The sequence below is a fragment of the Peromyscus californicus genome, unplaced genomic scaffold (genome assembly GCF_007827085.1).
Source record: "Peromyscus californicus insignis strain IS unplaced genomic scaffold, ASM782708v3 Scaffold_20__1_contigs__length_68692818, whole genome shotgun sequence".
NCBI classification, from domain to species: Eukaryota; Metazoa; Chordata; class Mammalia; order Rodentia; family Cricetidae; genus Peromyscus; species Peromyscus californicus.
This window is the reverse complement of record NW_026294503.1, coordinates 48389598-48406983: the sequence shown is the minus strand read 5'-3', so window position 1 is coordinate 48406983 and position 17386 is coordinate 48389598. Positions and strand designations below refer to the sequence as shown.

The following is a 17386-nucleotide window of genomic DNA, read 5'->3' as shown; positions in this document are numbered from 1 at the left end:
CTTAACCAGGCCAATCAGGTGCCTTAGGCAGGCAAGGTGAAACAAATACAACACATCTTTTCATAATTAAACAAATGCAGTACAAACAAATGTAACACCTCTTTACATTGTTAACAAAGACAGCAGAAACAAATGTAACACACTTTTACACAGTACAAGTAATATTCCACAGCATAAACAAATGTAACACGTCTTTACATAGTTAAATATTCTACAACACAGGTTTTAAAAAAAAAGCGAGGTAGACCTGTGCCTGTGACTCCAGCACTTAAGGGTAATGGTGGGGGAAAATGGTGGGGGGGTGTGTGGAGATAAGTGGATCCTTGGAGCTGATTGGGGAGCCAGCCTAGCTGCCCAAATCAGTGAGCTCTGGGTTCACTAAGAGACCCTGTCTCAAAAAATAAGATGAAGAGCAATAGAAGACGACAGTGTATATTGACCTCTGTCCTCTACGAGCTCACTCACATACATGTGTACACCTGCATAGACACATTTGTGCAACACACACACAGAAAGAGAGAGAGAGAGAGAGAGAGAGAGAGAGAGAGAGAGAGAGAGAGAGTAAAAAGGAAGGTCATTCTTGGTATCTGAGATATGGAAGGAAAACAATATGGCCTGTGATTGGGGAACTCCAGAACTGTGCAGCTTGGTGAATTAAAGCCGGGTTGCATTGTCTTAGGAATGTAGGTCCAAGACCTAGGAGATGTGTTTAGCGTGATGTGTGCAGAATCTGAAAGCAATGGCTATTCCTCAGTAGCCATAACACCCTGCTCCCTTTCCATAAATCTAAAGTCTGGCATCTTGCTTTAATGTTATTTAGACTACTAGGTATATTTAAAGATGATTTAGAGATGTTGCAGACTCGTTTCTGTTCCCCAGCTGACACAGGTGAGATAGAGCATCATGACTCTGAGACCTTTGGGGACCCCTATCTTGTCCTTCTGGCTGGCTGGCTGGGTACCAGGATGGGCTTGTGTGATATGCTCTTTTCACGGGTTATTGCCTTTGCTCTTTGGGGTATCTGTGCTATGCTTAATCACTCCCTAGATGAATCGGGAGTGAGGGAGAGAGCCCCTGGATTTCCAGACTAGTATCCCTATACTAAGCATCAAATGGCTATGCCATAGCTCCCCTGTACCCCAGCTGGTGAGAGCATGGGTCTCGGGGTTTCCCTGCCACACTCCAGGCTTGGGGTCAGTCTTCCCACCTTCTGCTAGAACTTCATCCCAGACTCCCACTGCTAACAGACAAGGGAGGAAACGCTTCTTCCGTGTCCCGAGAATCACTCTCAGTTCAGCTCTGACATGCTCCCTCTCTATAAAGGTCATCCTAGAGTGTCCATGAAGGCTGGGCTCAGTGTAAGTGGGAGGCGTTGAGCCCAGGAAGTATTTGGAAGTGGGGTGGCCACTTCCGAGCAGAAGCATCAGGGCCCCAGACCCCAGCTGGTAGGGTCATTCTGTACCTGGAAGCCATTCCTGAGAGGTCAAGGCTGAGCTTAGGTTCCCTGGGGATCCAGAGTCAGGTTTCACTACTTAGAATCCCACTCGCATCCCTTCTAGGTGTGTGGCCTTTGGCAAGGTTTTAGCCTCCCTCCCTATTCAAGATTCCTTTAATGCACCATGCAAGCGGACTAGGACTGAGTCCCTGTCTTACTCAGGGTTACTATTGCTATGACGAAACACCACCACCAAAAGCAAGTTGGGGAGGGAACACTTCCACTTTGTAGTCCATCACTGAAGGAAGTCAGGCCGGGAATTCAAACAGGCTGGGAACTTGGAGACAGGAGCTGATGCAGAGGCCATGGAGGGGAGCTGCTTAAAGGCTTGCTCCACAAGGGTTATGGAGCAAGCGTAGTGGGCTGCTCAGTCCACTTCCTTACAGAGCTCAGGACCACCAGCCCAGGGATTGCATCACCCACAATGGGTTAATTAGTGATTGGGTCAATCACTAATTAAGAAAATGCCCTACAGCTCGATATTATGGAGGCATTTTCTTAATTGAGGTTCCCTCCTCTCAGATGATTTCAGCTTGTGTCCAGTTGACCTAAAACTATCTACCATAATCCCTGTGAGGACTTTAGAGGTAATAGCATACAGTCTGGCCAACTGCTTGGGCGTAGAAGCAGCTCATTGAATGTTAACTAGACATGTTCTTCTTCTTCTTTCTGGAAACCCAAAGCTGATAGCCCTTTGACCCCTGCTGGGAAATGTTGAGAAAAGACTTAAAACAGCAGAAAAAGTGACCTTTATGAAAGCTATTGACCATTGTTTATGAGACAGAAGTCTTTGTTATAACAAGGAAGCCCGAGCAGCTGAAGGCCAGGCCTCGGGCCATAGGGAAGGCAGCTACTGGGGAGGGGGGGGGGGGTCAGTGGACATTCTTTCATTCCAGAGATGACACTTTTTGGTGATGGGCAGAGTTTATTTACTTGGTCTCCTTGCTTCAAAGGAGCCAGTTTTCATGGATGTAGAAGCATCCCATATGTTGGCAGTGTTGGCAGGCTTTAGAAGGAGCCAGAGCCAGGCTTGATGCTTACCTGCTCCAGGGTGGCAACAATTGGAAGCCCCCCTGCTTCCTCCCCCACCCCCCACACATCACAATATGACTCTTTTCTAAAATCTGGTGGTCAGCCTTGCTGCTGAGCCAAGATCTTTTCAAATAACTCTTCCATCCCTCCCAGTAAACTTCAGTGAGAATCTGCTGAGTTATCCCCTGTTCCAATTTCATTTCTGGTGTTGTGAATTAAAAAAAAAAATTACCCTGACAGAAAGCAGCTTGAGGGGAAAGGAGTGTTATTCCTGCTTACAACTCCAGGATGTGGTCCATCATCATGGGGAAGTCAAGGCAGGAACTTCAGGCATCTAGTCACATGACACCCACAGATAAGAGCGGAGAGAAATGAGTACACAATGCTTGCTCACTTGCTTGCTTGTCCTTTGCTTGATTTCTCTACTCTTGTTCAGCTCAACCTCCTGCCTAGGGAATGATGCTACCCACAGTGGGCTGGGTCTTCCCATATCAAACTTCCTTAAGACAGTGCCCCACAGACATGTCCACAAGTGAACCCAATGCAGACAATCCCTCATTGAGACTCTCTTCCCAGGTCATTCCAGGTTGTCTCAAAAGTTGAAAAAGCTGTCACATCCCCTAATAAGTCCATATCATAGCACCTCGCCACTGCGGGAGAGGGAACCCAGGCTCTGGTTCTGATGCTTCCCGTGTCTCTGCCTTTGCAGACATCGACGAGTGTGAGAATGACTACTACAATGGGGGCTGCGTCCATGACTGCATCAACATCCCCGGGAACTACAGGTGCACCTGCTTTGATGGATTCATGCTGGCTCATGACGGACACAACTGCCTGGGTGAGTGGGGAGGCGGGGCCTTACCTCTGACCACAGCCTCCCTGTCTCTCCGTTCTAGCACGTAGAGTTGGGGGCTGTGCAAAGATGCACCTTCCTCTGGCTCCTGGAAGTAGTTTGCCAAGTTGCCATAACAAAAATACTGCAAACCATGTGGTTCGATGGCAGAAATTTTCTTCCTCGATGTTCTAGAGGCTGGGGGACCAAGATCAGGCACAAACGGCTGCCCCTCTTGCATATGTCAGCATGTGCACTTTGTGCATGCGTACGTCTGGTGGGATCTCTCTGGGTCCTAGTTGCTTCTTCTTTTAAGGACACCTGGACCAGTGAGGTGACTCAGTGGGTGTATTAGCTACTTTTGTGTTGCTGTGATAAGACACCATGACGTAGGCAACTAAGAGTTTGTTGGGCTTATGGTTCCAGATGAATAAAAGTGCATCATAGAGGGGAGGCATGGCAGCTAGCGGCAGGCGTGGAGGCGGGAGCAGCGGCATTGGAGCATGGAGGCAGGAGCAGGAAGCTGAGAGATCACATCTTCAACTGCAAACACCAAGCAGACAGAACAAACTGGGAGACACGGCTGTAAACTCTCCAAGTCCGCCCCCAGTGACATACTTCCTGCAGCAAGGCTGCATCTCCCATAACCTCCGCAAACAGCGCCACCTACTGGGGAGCCAAGTGTCCAAATACATAAGCCTATGAGGGACATCTCTTATTCAAACCACGACAGTGCCTAAAGGGACTTGCCACCAAGCCTGACAACCAGAGTTCAGTTACGGTGGAAGGAGAGAACTGACTCCTGCAAGTTGTTCTCTGACCTCCACACGTGTGCTGTGGCACTCCCGCCCACAGACAGACAGACAGACACACACACACACACACACACACACACACACACACACACACACACTAATTAATTCATTAATTAAAAATTGAGGACATTTGTCTTATTGGAGTAAGTCTATCCCCAACAGCTCCAGTCTGAAATGTAACTGCCTCTTTAAATCCCTGTCTCCAGATACAATCACATTTAGAGGTAACAGTGGTTCGAGTCCTTCAACATGAGACTTGAGGGAATACAGTTTGGCCCATAGTCTTGTATACATCCAACTCTCCACAGTTCAAATCTATCTTAAGCCGATTAGATAAGATTTATATGCTGATTATTTTTGGTGAGTAAAGTTGAGAGCATGTAGAAGACTAGAGAGGGAAAATGTCGGGCTCTGCTGGCGAGTCTCCGCTGGTCCTCTGTCCACCTCTGCGGCCTTTACCATCAGGCACACATCAGGCATCTTCACAAGGCTTCTTGGGGTTCCCATGACATAGAGATGAACTAGGTGGTGTAGGTGATAGACATTGACTCTCTCGTACCTCTAAATGTTAGAAATCCAAAACTGCGGTAGGGCTGTTTCTATCTGAGGGCTGGGGATAAACTTATTTCCAAGGCCTTTCTCCTGGCCCATGGTCACTCAAGAATTGTTAAGCTTGGAAGCAGTGCTTCCCCACGTCCTCACATCGTCTTAGTTCCGTAGACATTCTCAGGGTCTGGATTCCCTTCTTCATAAGGACATCAGTCATATTGGATGAGGGCCCACCATGGCTACCTCATCTCATCCTGATCATATGCTGTGATGGTTATAATTGTCATCTTGGCTGGATTCAGATTCACCATGGAAACACCTCTGAGTATGTCTGCAAGAGATATTCTAGATTAGGTTCACTCAGGTGAGACAACCCACACTAAATGTAGGGGCCACCATTCCATGCGCTGGGGTCCCAGACTTCATAAAAAGGAGAAAGCGAGCTGCCCGGGGGCTTTTGTCTCTGCTTCCTGGCTGTGGGTGTGATGTGTCCAGCTGTTTCCTCAAAACCCCTGCCATCACAACCTCCCACCATGACAGAGTGGGTCCCTTTCAGCTCCCTCCCTTAAGTTGCTGGAGATCTCAGAAACCAGAAAAGTAACTGAGATAACTACAAAGACCGTTATTCCTCCAGAGGCCACATTCACAGCTCTGGAACTAAGGCTTCAGAATCTTTTGAGGGGACGTGGAGGTGGTTCCCAGCCTGTAACCCAAGGGACAGCCACTAGTGGACCACACAGTGTTCTCAGAACAGACTTGCCTGTTCTCAGCCCTCCTCTACCAACAGCTGCAGAAGCAGAGCCTCTGGATCCAGGAAGGCATGTGTGTGATTGACAGGAGCATGGTTGTGAGCAGGTCATAGGCCTGTCGGGGTCTCTGTCCCTGGTCAATGAAAGAAGACTGTCAGGGCTCTTAGTGTTGTCATGGTCTCTGAGATTCCACTATGTCACCAGGCTGAGTGTAAGGATGAAGTGATAGTATGAAGCCGAGGGGCCTGCACGGAGTACAGACTAAATGGTCAACTAGCCAGTGTCTGCCAACTTTCTGCCTTTGCCGTGAGAATCCAGAGTGAGTCTGGGCAGAGAACATTTTCTTCCCCGTTTCCCTAAGCGATCCTTCAGAATCATTGCCACAGATGGATCTGAAGGGTTAAAAGATCACCAGGATTTTCTAGCCTTGCATAGGGGAATTTCTGCCAGGGCCAAGCAGACCCTCGGGGTGCCAGCTGGCTGGTCAGCATTGGGTAGAGGGGTTCAGTACCCCAAGCGCTTGGGCCTCCCCTTCCGAGCGGCACGTCAGTCTGAGAGCTGCTGCTGTCTGGTTTTGTTTAATGCGTGTTGGGGCTCAGATGAGCTCATTATGGGAAACAGATCTGTGAACATGTAATTACACCCCAAATAAGTGCCAAAACAGAGGTCTGGACAAGGGTTAGTAAAGACCAGAAGGGCCTGTGAAAAGCTACCCCTGGCTGGGTGAGCATGGGGGTGAAAGCAGGATTGCCAGAGCTTCAAAGAGGCAGCTCTCAGCGGGCTCTCGGAGGGGGAAGACGTTTGGAGGTCTGGGCACAGTGTGTGTAGGGCTGCAGGCAGCTCCTCAGGCTGGGCTCGGGGACTGCAGAGCCGGGCAGGGGCTTTGACTAGGGACCACACAGCTTTTACAGTGCCACACCCAGGTGGAGCTTTGTCGCTGACCCCTCACCTGGTGCCTGCGCTGCTTCCTCGGCTTGCTTCCTCGGCTTCCTGCAGCAAATATGTCTCAGTAATTGAGTTGTCAATGAAGGCGCAGCTCACCACTGTCCCTGGGGATTGCCTGTTAGGAGCAAGGAGTGTCACTCTGGCCAAGGGAACAGACCTGGACGCTGCTGGTTTGACGCTTAGGTCTTGGCTCTCTGGTTCCGAGCTGTTTAGTCTTTGGTCAGTATCTTGGATTCTCTGTGCCTCTGTTTCCCGCCTACAACATGGAACGTGTAATCCCTGTCTTGGAGGGTGAGGGTGAGGGTGAGGGTTCGGTGAAACCACAGATGTAGTTAGCAGAGTGTCTGACATCAGAAATGTCATAGCGTGGGTCAGATGCTCAGCTGCCAGTGGAGATGTATCATATGAGCTGCTTGGATGCCCCCGACACCTCACAGGACCATGGTCTGTGCTCCCTGGATTGTGTATGGCACCCTGGACTCCTTGGCTGGGCTCTGTGTCCTTTTCTGTGAAGGACCACCCTTAACCCCTGCTAGGGTAGGCACCCCCAACCCCCACCCCTCCAGCCTCCAAGCCTGATGGTGAAGTCTATACGGGTCTTTGTTTCAACAACGTTGTTTTCACTATGGATTCTTTTTACACTGATAGATATGAAAGACCTAGGCAAAACCCCTCTCTGCCCGCCCTCCCACCACCACCACCACCCTGAGCACAGATCCTGTGGCAGCTGAGGGCAGACCTTTCCTACAGGCTTCTTTTGTTTGGTCTTTTTTTTTTCCTTTTGGTCTTTTTCCTTCTCAAGAGAAAACTCCAACTCGGAGAAGTCAGGCCTCGGTTACAGCCGGCTCCAGCCCAGACCGACCGTGTGACCCCAGGCTTGTTGGCCGAACTTTTAGAACCTCAGTCTTACATCCATGAAACACATTAAGAACAGATGCCTGGGAGCTGGGGAGACGGCTCAGTTGGTAAAGTGCTCGCTCTGTGAGCACAGGGACCTTAGTTTGATCCCCAGAACCTACACTCTAAATCTAGGCAGAGGAGTGCACACTGATCCCAGCGCTGGGAGGCCGAGGTGGGAAGATCCCCTGGGCTTACTGGCCACCCAGCCTAGCTTACTTGGTGAGTTCCAGGCCAGTGCCTGAGAAATTACACCAGAGGTTGGCTTTGGCCTTCTCTGGCACACGTACCATATACATGTATGCATACATATGCCCACAGGCACACATGTACACACACACACACACACACACACACACACACACACACGGAGCAGGGGGAGGGGACATTGATACTTGGGTTGCAGTGAGGACTGTAATTGAGAAATGAGCAGGGCTGGGACACAGAAGAGTCCAGCGAAGACTCTGGTGTCCCCACTCTTCCTGAGTCTTAGAGCCTGGGGTCAGCTCCTTGGTCCTCCCTGCCTCGGTTGCCACAGCTTGGCCATGGCCTAGGAGACCAGCTTCCCAGAGAGTGGTGGGCTGACTAAATCCAGAGGAGACTTGGGGCTGGCTGTCACCATCGTATCCTGGCAGAGATTTCAAGTTGGTTGCCGAGCGCCCACCCCTGACCCCGGGGGCGCATTTGATTTCTCCCCACTGCCATGTTGGGTCGCCATCACAGAAGGAACTGTCAGCACTTCCGAGTTAGGGGGTAGCATAGAAACATAGCATTTCCTGCTGGGAATCCTGGTGCACGCCTGTGATCCTAGGGCTTGGGAGACAAAGGCAAGAGGGTTGGGTGTTCACAAGGCCAGCCTGTGCTAAATGAGACCCTATTTCAAAAAAGGGGGGGATGACATTTTCCTCTCACTCTTGCTTGGTGACTGTTGTCCTGCCCCCTGATATTTATGAGACTCAAGGCAGGATCACAAGGAAGGCCTTGTGATATAACGATCCAATATAAATATAATCCCACAGTGATGGCGAAGCTCTCCCACCCTTGACACAAGCGCCCTCCTGGTGACCCGTAGACTCGATATGACTCCTGAATTCTAGGACTCCTTGCACTTTGTGCCAGACGGTACAAACATGGGTGGAGCCTGCTCCTCTCCCTCTTTTCTGTCCCCTCCCCCATCCAACACCACCCCGGGCGTGAGGACTACTAACCTGTCGGGGTTCTGACTTGCGCCCCAAAGCAGCAGCCCGATGGCTGTGACTCAGACACAAATGTCATTTGTCCTGGTAATCAAAAGGTTGGGGCCGTTTACACAGGACGGGTTAGGGCCCCAGATGCCCAGGGAATGGTCTGCAACAGGGTTTGGGGAGGGAACATGTTGCAGGTGATCGTGTCCCCCTCATGGACTCAGTCTTCCAGAGGGAGGCTGGCAGCTATGAGAGAAGCGGAGCAGGGCCCTAAAAGTGCGGTGTCCAAGTCAGGGCACCCTTTGCTCACCCCTCAGGGCGGCACTGGAGGGGGCTGTCCTGGCCCGGAGAGAGTGTGAATTCCCCCGACTGCTATAGTCAGTCCTCTCACACACTCCAGTACTTGCTCTTAGATCCAGTACTTGCTCTTAGATCCAGTACTTGCTCTTAGAACTTCCTGCTGGATGCCAAAGCTTCCAGCGTCATTTTACCCCCGAAGCTTGTTTGGTGTGTGTGAAGGGTCCCCTGAGTCACTAGAGGGTCCCCTGTCCACACTGCTGCATGTGGCCCCGCACCTCTGGTCAGACACAGAGCCGCGGCCTGTCTGTCGGGCAGTGAGAAGCGTCGGGCCTGGATGTTGTTTTGACTGCAGAAGTCTTGGTAGAGAGCATTGTTCCAGTTGAAACCTTCTCGGAGCCCCGTTGAGTTCCTGGGGATGGTGGCAGGGGCAAGCCCTGGCCATCTGAGAGAGCAGCTGGGGTGTTTGAAAAGTATCCGGAGTGGGCTGAGGTCGGTTTCCGGTCTGCAGCCTTCATGGTTTCTTTACTTTTGAGCAGGCGGGTCTATTTTCTCGTGGAGATGGCTTGTCTGTGACCAGGTCCTGGACAGGAGCCAAGTCTGTGCTCTGGAGAGTGAAGGCCTCTCTCTATTTGACATCTTTATTGAGGAATTTCTCAAATATAACAGAAAATGACACCGGAGGGAATTGAAACCAGGATGAGATCTTACTCAGCCCGAAATGGCTGCCTTTAGCTGTGTAATTACTTGAAATAGCAGTTCTGTTTGAAAAATATTATTCCAAACCCAGTGCGATCGGCCAGCTGAGCAATATTTAGGCTAATAGAATAAGATTTTTTTTTTTTCATCTTAAATTAGAACCAGCAGCGGGTCATTTTTCCCCCATCTCCACAAAGCAAAGCTCTCTTTTTCTGAAGTCATCCGTTCACTTAGCCAGATGTCTTCAACCTCCGTCTTTACCTTGACTTACTGAAAAATGTGTTTCTCAAGTTGCTCACAGCTGGAATTTTGGACTGGCCCCCAGCACTTTGATCCCCGTTGAAGAGAAGTCATTTGTAGCCGCGTCCAGCAGACGTGCTGATTGATTAACCAGATGGCTCTGTACCAGAGAACATGCATTGAGCACCTACTGTGTGCCTCACCTTGTGCTCAGAGACTGGGCCAGATGAGAGGTGCATATCTGTGCACGCCCCAGGTTGCATTTATGTTTTTTCACAGGTCCCCCACATCATCCACAGGTAGGTGCCAATGGCAGCCTTTTCCTAGAACCTAGTTGGGTAGAAGCCCCTAGCAACAACTCTTACAAATGAAGAAACCTGGGCTCAGGGAAATGACCTACTCAAGGTCACAAATGCCAGTAAGAAGCACAGCTTAGACCAGACCCAGCAGGTGGTTTTTGTCTCTTCAAGTCTTAAGCCTGTGCCTGCTGACCACCCCTGCCCCACAGCGCCCAGGAGAGCAGACCAGGTTCAGGGACAGGTCCCTGATGTGTCCTGTCAAGCACGCACCCTGTCTTGGAGCCACCAAGCCCGATGGGTGGTCCCAGCACTGTTCTGTGGTGCCAGATCAGGTGGGCAGTGGTGTGCCAAAAGGCAAGAGGGCGCCTCCTCCCTGCACTGAGGAAGAGTTTGCTGGCTTACTCAGGCAGCTCCCTTGGGACTTTGTCCTGCCCCAGGTGACCGTATTCAGCCCTGTTTCCCCAAAGTTCCACTGCTTCCCCAGGGCACCCAGCTCTCGAGGAATGCAGCAAGGGCCCTGCTTACCCTTATTCTTCTCACATTGCACCCTCGCCCGTTGTCCATGCCTCGGGCCCTCTTACATGTCTCTGCTGTTGACAAGCTGCCTATAAAGAGTTGTAGGACGAGTGAACAGAGGATTTCCCACCTGAACAGAGCCTTTGCTGCGTCGCTGTGCAGGACCCGCAGGTACCAGGGGCAGAGAAGAATTCGATGGAAAGCCTCCAGGGCCCCGGACTGGCGAGGGTGGAAGCATGCACCCATGGAAGAGGAAGTGCCATCGAACTTGCTGCCCAGTGCTCAAGCATTTGTGTGTGAACCAAAATTGTTCTGTGTTCCTACTGTGTACCCACTGAAGACACAAGCAGTAATGACAATCAGTACCACGGGCTCACCCTTCTGGATCCACACAGTAGGAACACAGACAGCCACACGTGAACATGCAGCTCAGCAAAGTCATTTCGGTCGGGTCAAATGCACCAAAAAACAATAATAATTAATAATAATAATAATAACAGCCGAACAGCCTGCTAGAAAGTGCTGGGCGGGGGGAGCATGGCTGTGCCAGACCACTGGGTTCTGATCACATTGCCACATGAAAACCACACCATACCAAGTGGTATGAAATACCGCCATTCCCTGCCTGTGGGTTCCGTGGGTCAAGAACCAACAGGGATAGCCAGTCTCTGCTCCAGCGTGTCTGGAGCCTCCAGTGGAAGACATGAAACTGGAGAAGACCTGATGGCCAGGAGCTGGAACCATCTGGAAGCTTCCTGGCTCCTGTCTAGTGGTGGTTGCTGGATGGAAGCCAGAATGTATATGGGCAGCCTTTCTGTCTGGGCTTTCTTGCAGGCCAGAGTGCACCTCCCCTGCAGGGTGTCTGAGTCTCTGCAGAACAAGGTCAAGAGTGGGAACCCCCTCACAAACTCATGGGGAGGGTGGTTTCAGCGGTCTCCCCTGATTTAAGGGGAACAGATGTGGGAGGGGACACCAGGGAGGAGGAAGAAGTGTCTTGTAGAGGCCTGAGGAACTCTGTGCTAACAGAAGGGAGGCACAGATGAGTTTGGGGACAGGTCACTGTGTTTAGAGAATCGTAGTGTGGGAGAGAGAGGGAGGTGAGTTCCAGAGGGAGGCCGGAAGCAGTCACAGATTACTCTGGGACCCTAGAAGGGGGTGGGTTTTATGCCAAGTAACTGGGAAGCTGGGGGAGCATTTTGACCAGTAACTAGCAGGTTTTGATTGACATTCTAATACATATCCTTCCTGGTTGCAAGTAGAGACTGTTACAGGGATAAGGGCAGGGTGCTTCATCAGGGAGGCCCCTATGATGGCTTGGCTGGATGCTGGTGACTCAGTATAGGGTGACAGTGGTGGAGCTGGTGGCTCCATTCAGAATACATTTCGAAACAGCCAACAGGAAGTCCCAATGGATTCAACAGAAGTAGTCAGGGAAAGCAAGGACCAAAAGGTTTGACCGTCAGTGTTTGTGTGGCTCTGCCTTGTGACTTAGGCGAAGATGCCTTGGATGGGGAAGGGACCAATAGATGTTTGTATAGGATGGGCTGCAGGACTCACGTCAGCTTGGTTGACTTCTGTTTGAGATAGTTACCAGTCTACACAGTAGAAATGGCACACAAGGTCAGATGTCTCTGGAGTCCGACCTGGGGGACGTGTGAATCACTAGCTTCAGGATAGCTTTGAATGCCAGAGATGTTGTGGATGGTTCATTTCAAAAAGATCACGTGTGTACCTGCCCTGTGCAGCCCCCTTGGATGAGAGCTCCAATACGGATGACCCGTTCCCTGACCTTAGGAAGCACGGCCATTCAACCTGCCTGGCTTTGGTCATCCTGCCTGAGTTGATCACTGTGTGGCTTTGGGCAAGTAACTTAGCTTCTCTGGGCTTCTCTCTATAAGGTGGAGCCAGTGACCATGTTTGTTTCTGAGCCCAAAGGAGATGAACTTTGTAAAGCACCCAGCTTGGTGCCTCCCTCGCACTCACCAAAGGCTCCATAGATGTCAGTCATCTACTTACCATTGTCCTAGTGTGCAAAGTCAGAGCACTTTTGAAAGAAAACTAGTCCGGTTTTTGAGCCAGTGAAGAGGCAGTGGGCAAGCCTGGGCTGTGGGCTGTGTGCGGGACCTGCAGCAGAGACCCGAACCCCACATCCTACGAGGTCCTCCTGTCCGACAAACCACTGCCCTCAGACTCCCTGTCAGACAGTCCTCCATCCTCTCGAGGGGATGTGGGGTCACATGACCTCAGTGCTTCTCATACTGTATAGTCTGGTCACATCCTCTTATTTCTGTCTTGTTCTGGCCCCTGTGGGGGTGGGAACAGCTCTTCTCTGTTGTGTCCGGGTGGAGGCAAGTGTGCAAGTGACCTTGGAGGCTGTCCAGTGGCAGAGGAGGAGAAGGGCACCGGGGAGACCATTGCAGGGCCTTTGCAGTTGTGTGTGGGGAGGAAGTCGCTGGGATGCCTAGATGCTGGGGGTGGGGGTGGCCATCACGGCTGCTCCCTGTGCTGGGCTGGGTGTGTGATAAAAGGACACCAGCCCCTCTAGGAAGACAGCTGGAACCAGCACTGCTCCTCTGAACCCCACGGAAGGTTCCAGTCGTCTCTATTTGTTTTCATCCTCCAGCAGCTCGAAAGTGTTTCTCGCTGGGGGAAAAAAATGTTGACCATCTTAATGTAAAACTAAACATCCTGGGCCAGCCCTGTCTCCTCTGCAGAAGCAGCGGTGTTTCTGAGGTAAAGGGAAGAACTTTTCCCTGCGCCCTGTGCCCCCCTCTGCCCGCCTGCTCCCCTGCTCACCGTGGCCCATGCTAAGGTGATTGGAAGGAAACCCTGGGCTGCGTTGGCTGTTGGAGATCACGTCCGTCAGCCTGCTTCTCTCAGCTTTTTACAACTGTTCGTTTGGCTTCAGTTTTTGCTGAGACAGGATCTCACGTAGCCCAGCCTGGACTTGAACTTGCTCTGTATGGGGGGACTGGCCCTGAACCCCTTGTCCTGCTGATTCTACCTCTAGTGGGCTGGGATTACAGGCATGCTCCAGCACCGCAGGTTTGCATCTGTTAATTTGATAGAAATTCCTTGGCCCGAGAAAAAGAAACACGTGCTGGATTGCCCCATCTCTGCAAAAATGGGAAGCAGGTGTGGGGAAGTGGAATGGTTCCAACCTGGGGGGGCTCCCCTCCCCTTCTCCAGGGTCAGCCAAGAAGTGGGGTGAGCTTCTTTCAGAAGAGCCCAAGCCAGCACTGAGGGAGAAAGGACCATGGGCTAAGAGTCAGGCACTGGGGGCTGCTGCCTCACTGGAGGATGCTGGGACACTGTCTCTAAGCCTCGGCTTCCACATGGTCTGTGAGATTAAGTGAATGGGATTCAGCCAGTGGTTTTCAGACTTTGTGGGCTTGTGTGGACTGCAGCAGAATTCCTTTTCTTCGGAGATCATGCTGGGGTCACGCTGCTCTGGCTAAAATGGGAAGCCAGATTTGGGAAGCCATCCCTTCACCCCACAAGGTTCCCGGAGCCTCGGGAACAGTCTGGGACCTCCTGGCCAGGCTGCTTCTCCCTCCAGATCCTGTGAGTTAGCCTCAGGGAGAGCAGTCAAGCTCCTTCTGTGCCCTCCTTATCCGAGGGGGACAACCCCTGGCTTCCTGGGGACTCCAGCACCTGGAGTGACTGTCAGTCCCCTAACCAGCTTCCCTCCTGCTCGCCAGGCTGGGCTCTGTGGTCCCTGCTGCTGCTGCTGCAACGGCTCGCCCTCTGCCTCCTAGTTAAGCCTGCTTGGCTCACCCACACACACACAGTTGGTCCTCAGGCCGTGGCCAAGGGACAGCCCCAGAGCAGCCTTCCCCAACGGCACGCTTTCTGTGGCCTCCCTGTTGAGGCGGCCTTGAGAGTCCAGGCGTGGGTCATCCTGCGTCCCCGAGATCCACGAGGGCTGTGCAGGTTCTTGTGTAAGACAGGGATAAGAGGGGGCCGTGGGAAGGAGGGCACCTGACAGTGGTGTGTGCACACCCGACAGCGGTGAGTGTGCACACCCGACAGCGGTGAGTGTGCACACCTGACACATGTGAATGTGCACACCTGACACAAGTGAGTGTGTACACCTGACAGCGGAGTGTGCACACCTGACACAGGTGAGTGTGCACACCTGACACAAGTGAGTGTGCACACCTGACAGCGGTGAGTATGCACACCTGACACAAGTGACTGTGCAGACCTGACACCTGTGAGTGTGCACACCTGACAGTGGTAAGTGTGCACACCTGACACCTGTGAGTGTGCAGCCCTGACACCTGTGAGTGTGCAGCCCTGACACCTGTGAGTGTGCAGACCTGACAGCTGTGAGTGTGTACACCTCACAGTGGTGAATGCACACCTGACAGCTGTGAGTATGCACACCTGACAGTGGTGAGTGTGCAGACACAACAGTGGTGAGTGTGCAGACCTCACAGTGGTGAGTGTGCAGACCTCACAGTGGTGAGTGTGCAGACCCGACCGTGGTGAGTGTGCACATCTGACAGTGACAGTGTGCACACCCGACAGTAGTGAGTGTGCAGACCGGACAGTGGTGAGTGTGCAGACCGGACAGCTGTGAGTGTGCACACTGACAGTGGTGAGTGTGCAAGCCGGACAGCTGTGAGTGTGCAGACACAACAGTGGTGAGTGCACACCCGTCACTGGCGCAGAGCTCCCTGGAGAACAGACCCCAGGAAGTCAGGTGCCCCGGGAAGTCCCTCACTCCTGAATCCCTTCCCGGCCAGAGTGGGAGTCAGAGCCCAGTTCTGGGCTCAGTTTCATCCGGAAAGGGGGTGAGGTGACGGAACCAGGAGAGGACCCTGGGAATGTAGCTTGTTGTCGTGTGTGGAGGCGCGTTCTATGGAGGAGCGGTCTGTGTAGTGAACATGGTCTGTGGAAAAGTGTGGTCTAGATACATGAGTGGTCTGTGGAGACATGTCTGTGAGGGAGTGGTCTGTATGAGAACGTCATGATTTGTGTTAGGGTGTGGTCTTTGTGGGAGTGGTCTGTGTGGGTGTGGTCAGGGAGTGGTCTGTGTGGGTGTGGTCTGTGTGGGTGTGGTCAGGATGGGTTGGTCAGGGGAGTGGTCTGTGTGGGTGTGGTCAGGGGAGTGGTCTGTGTGGGCGTGGTCAGGGAGTGGTCTGTGTGGGCGTGGTCAGGGTGGGTGTGGTCGGGGGAGTGGTCTGTGTGGGTTGGTCGGGGAGTGGTCTGTGTGGGCGCGGTCAGGGGAGTGGTCTGTGTGGGTGTGGTCTGTATGGGTGTGGTCAGGGGAGTGGTCTGTGTGGGTGTGGTCAGGGGTGTGGTCTGTGTGGGTGTGGTCAGGGGAGTGGTCTGTGTGGGTGTGGTCAGGGGTGTGGTCTGTGTGGGTGTGGTCAGGGGAGTGGTCTGTGTGGGTGTGGACAGGGGTGTGGTCTGTATGGGTGTGGTCAGGGTGGGTGTGGTCAGGGAGTGGTCTGTGTGGGTGCGGTCAGGGGAGTGGTCTGTGTGGGTGTGGTCAGGGTTGGTCTGTGTGGGTGTGGTCAGGGGAGTGGTCTGTGTGGGTGTGGTCTGTGTGGGTGTGGTCAGGGAGTGGTCTGTGTGGGTGTGGTCAGGGTTGGTCTGTGTGGGTGTGGTCAGGGTTGGTCTGTGTGGGCGCGGTCAGGGGAGTGGTCTGTGTGGGTGTGGTGTGTGGGGGAGTAGTTTGTGGGGTGTGGCCTGTGGGGTGGGTGCGGTCTGTGGAAGCCAACTGTGGTCTGTGTGGAGAAACAGTAGATGTGAGGTGCGTAGGCCTTCTGCTCCTTCCCCCTCCTTCAGCCAGCAGTCAAGTCAGGACTTGGTCATGCAGGACAAGGGGATGGTCAGAGCAGCCCTTTGCCCTGAAGTCTGTTGTCGCTCCGCCCCACACCAGCCCCACCTTTAGCGAGGTGGGTGGCTTGGGGAAGAAGCCCAGCTCTGTCTCAGAGCAGAGACTCCATAACAGAGAGTCCACAAACAGCAGAGTAAACAGAGGCCATGGACAGAGGGCAGCGGGCAAGTCAGACACTTGTCCTCCCCACGTCCTGTTTGCAGACCCGGTGCCGAGGGCTCAGGTAGAACCCTGGGGAATAAACAATAAATAAGTGTCTCATGAAAACTCTTTAAAAATATCCTGCCTCCAAATCAGACCCAGCTCTGAGTTGTGCACCTAAAAGGAACACTGGCAACAAATGAGGGTGCCCCCGTCTCTCACCCACACCTCTGCCAACACTCTTGCTTATCTTGGATTGACTGGACGTCTTGGGTAGCATCTTGGGTCACCCAAACATAACCAGGGCCAGGCTGTGTCTGGGAAGATGATGAAGCTGCTCCTGCCCTGGCACAGCGGGACAGGGCCCTGGCTGTTTCTGAGGGCCATCAGCCAGCCCGTGCATCCGCCTGCCCAGCAACCCTCCCTCTTACCCACCTCATCCCGACCACATGCAACTAGAAATAGGTGTCTGGCAGGGACACCCTGTGCCCGCTGGCGCTCTCCATTTGTGGAGTGGAGACCGTGGGCGCGGCTGCTTAGTCTGAGGTCCTTCATCACCTCCCAAGTGCAGCTTCAACAAGGACAGGGTTCTGCAGGCCCTCTTGTCATCACCACCACCACCACCACCACTGCTGGCCCGTCTGCTGGCTGCCCAGGGATCGGTCACCAGCAGAAGCACTTAAGACCAACTGTTGGGTCTTCCACATAGAATATGCAGGGGCTGGATCCCAGTGGCAGCTCCATGGTGAGAAAGCCTGGCTCCCCCAATGGAAACAGGAGTCCCAGGAGGTCCTACCTGCCACACCAGCCTTACTTTTCTTGCCTCAGCATCCAGCAAACTAAAT

The 17386-nt window shown here is 52.7% G+C and overlaps 1 protein-coding gene across 2 annotated transcripts in view; it reads left to right on the top strand.

The window, feature by feature from the left end:
• Scube1 (signal peptide, CUB domain and EGF like domain containing 1) overlaps positions 1-17386 on the top strand; it is a 130798-nt gene that overhangs the window by 19890 nt on the left and 93522 nt on the right. For both annotated transcript variants that reach the window (XM_052748495.1, XM_052748494.1), the window contains exon 3: positions 3237-3365. In XM_052748495.1, the coding sequence (XP_052604455.1) occupies positions 3237-3365 (129 nt within the window). The remainder of the gene's footprint in view (positions 1-3236; positions 3366-17386) is intronic.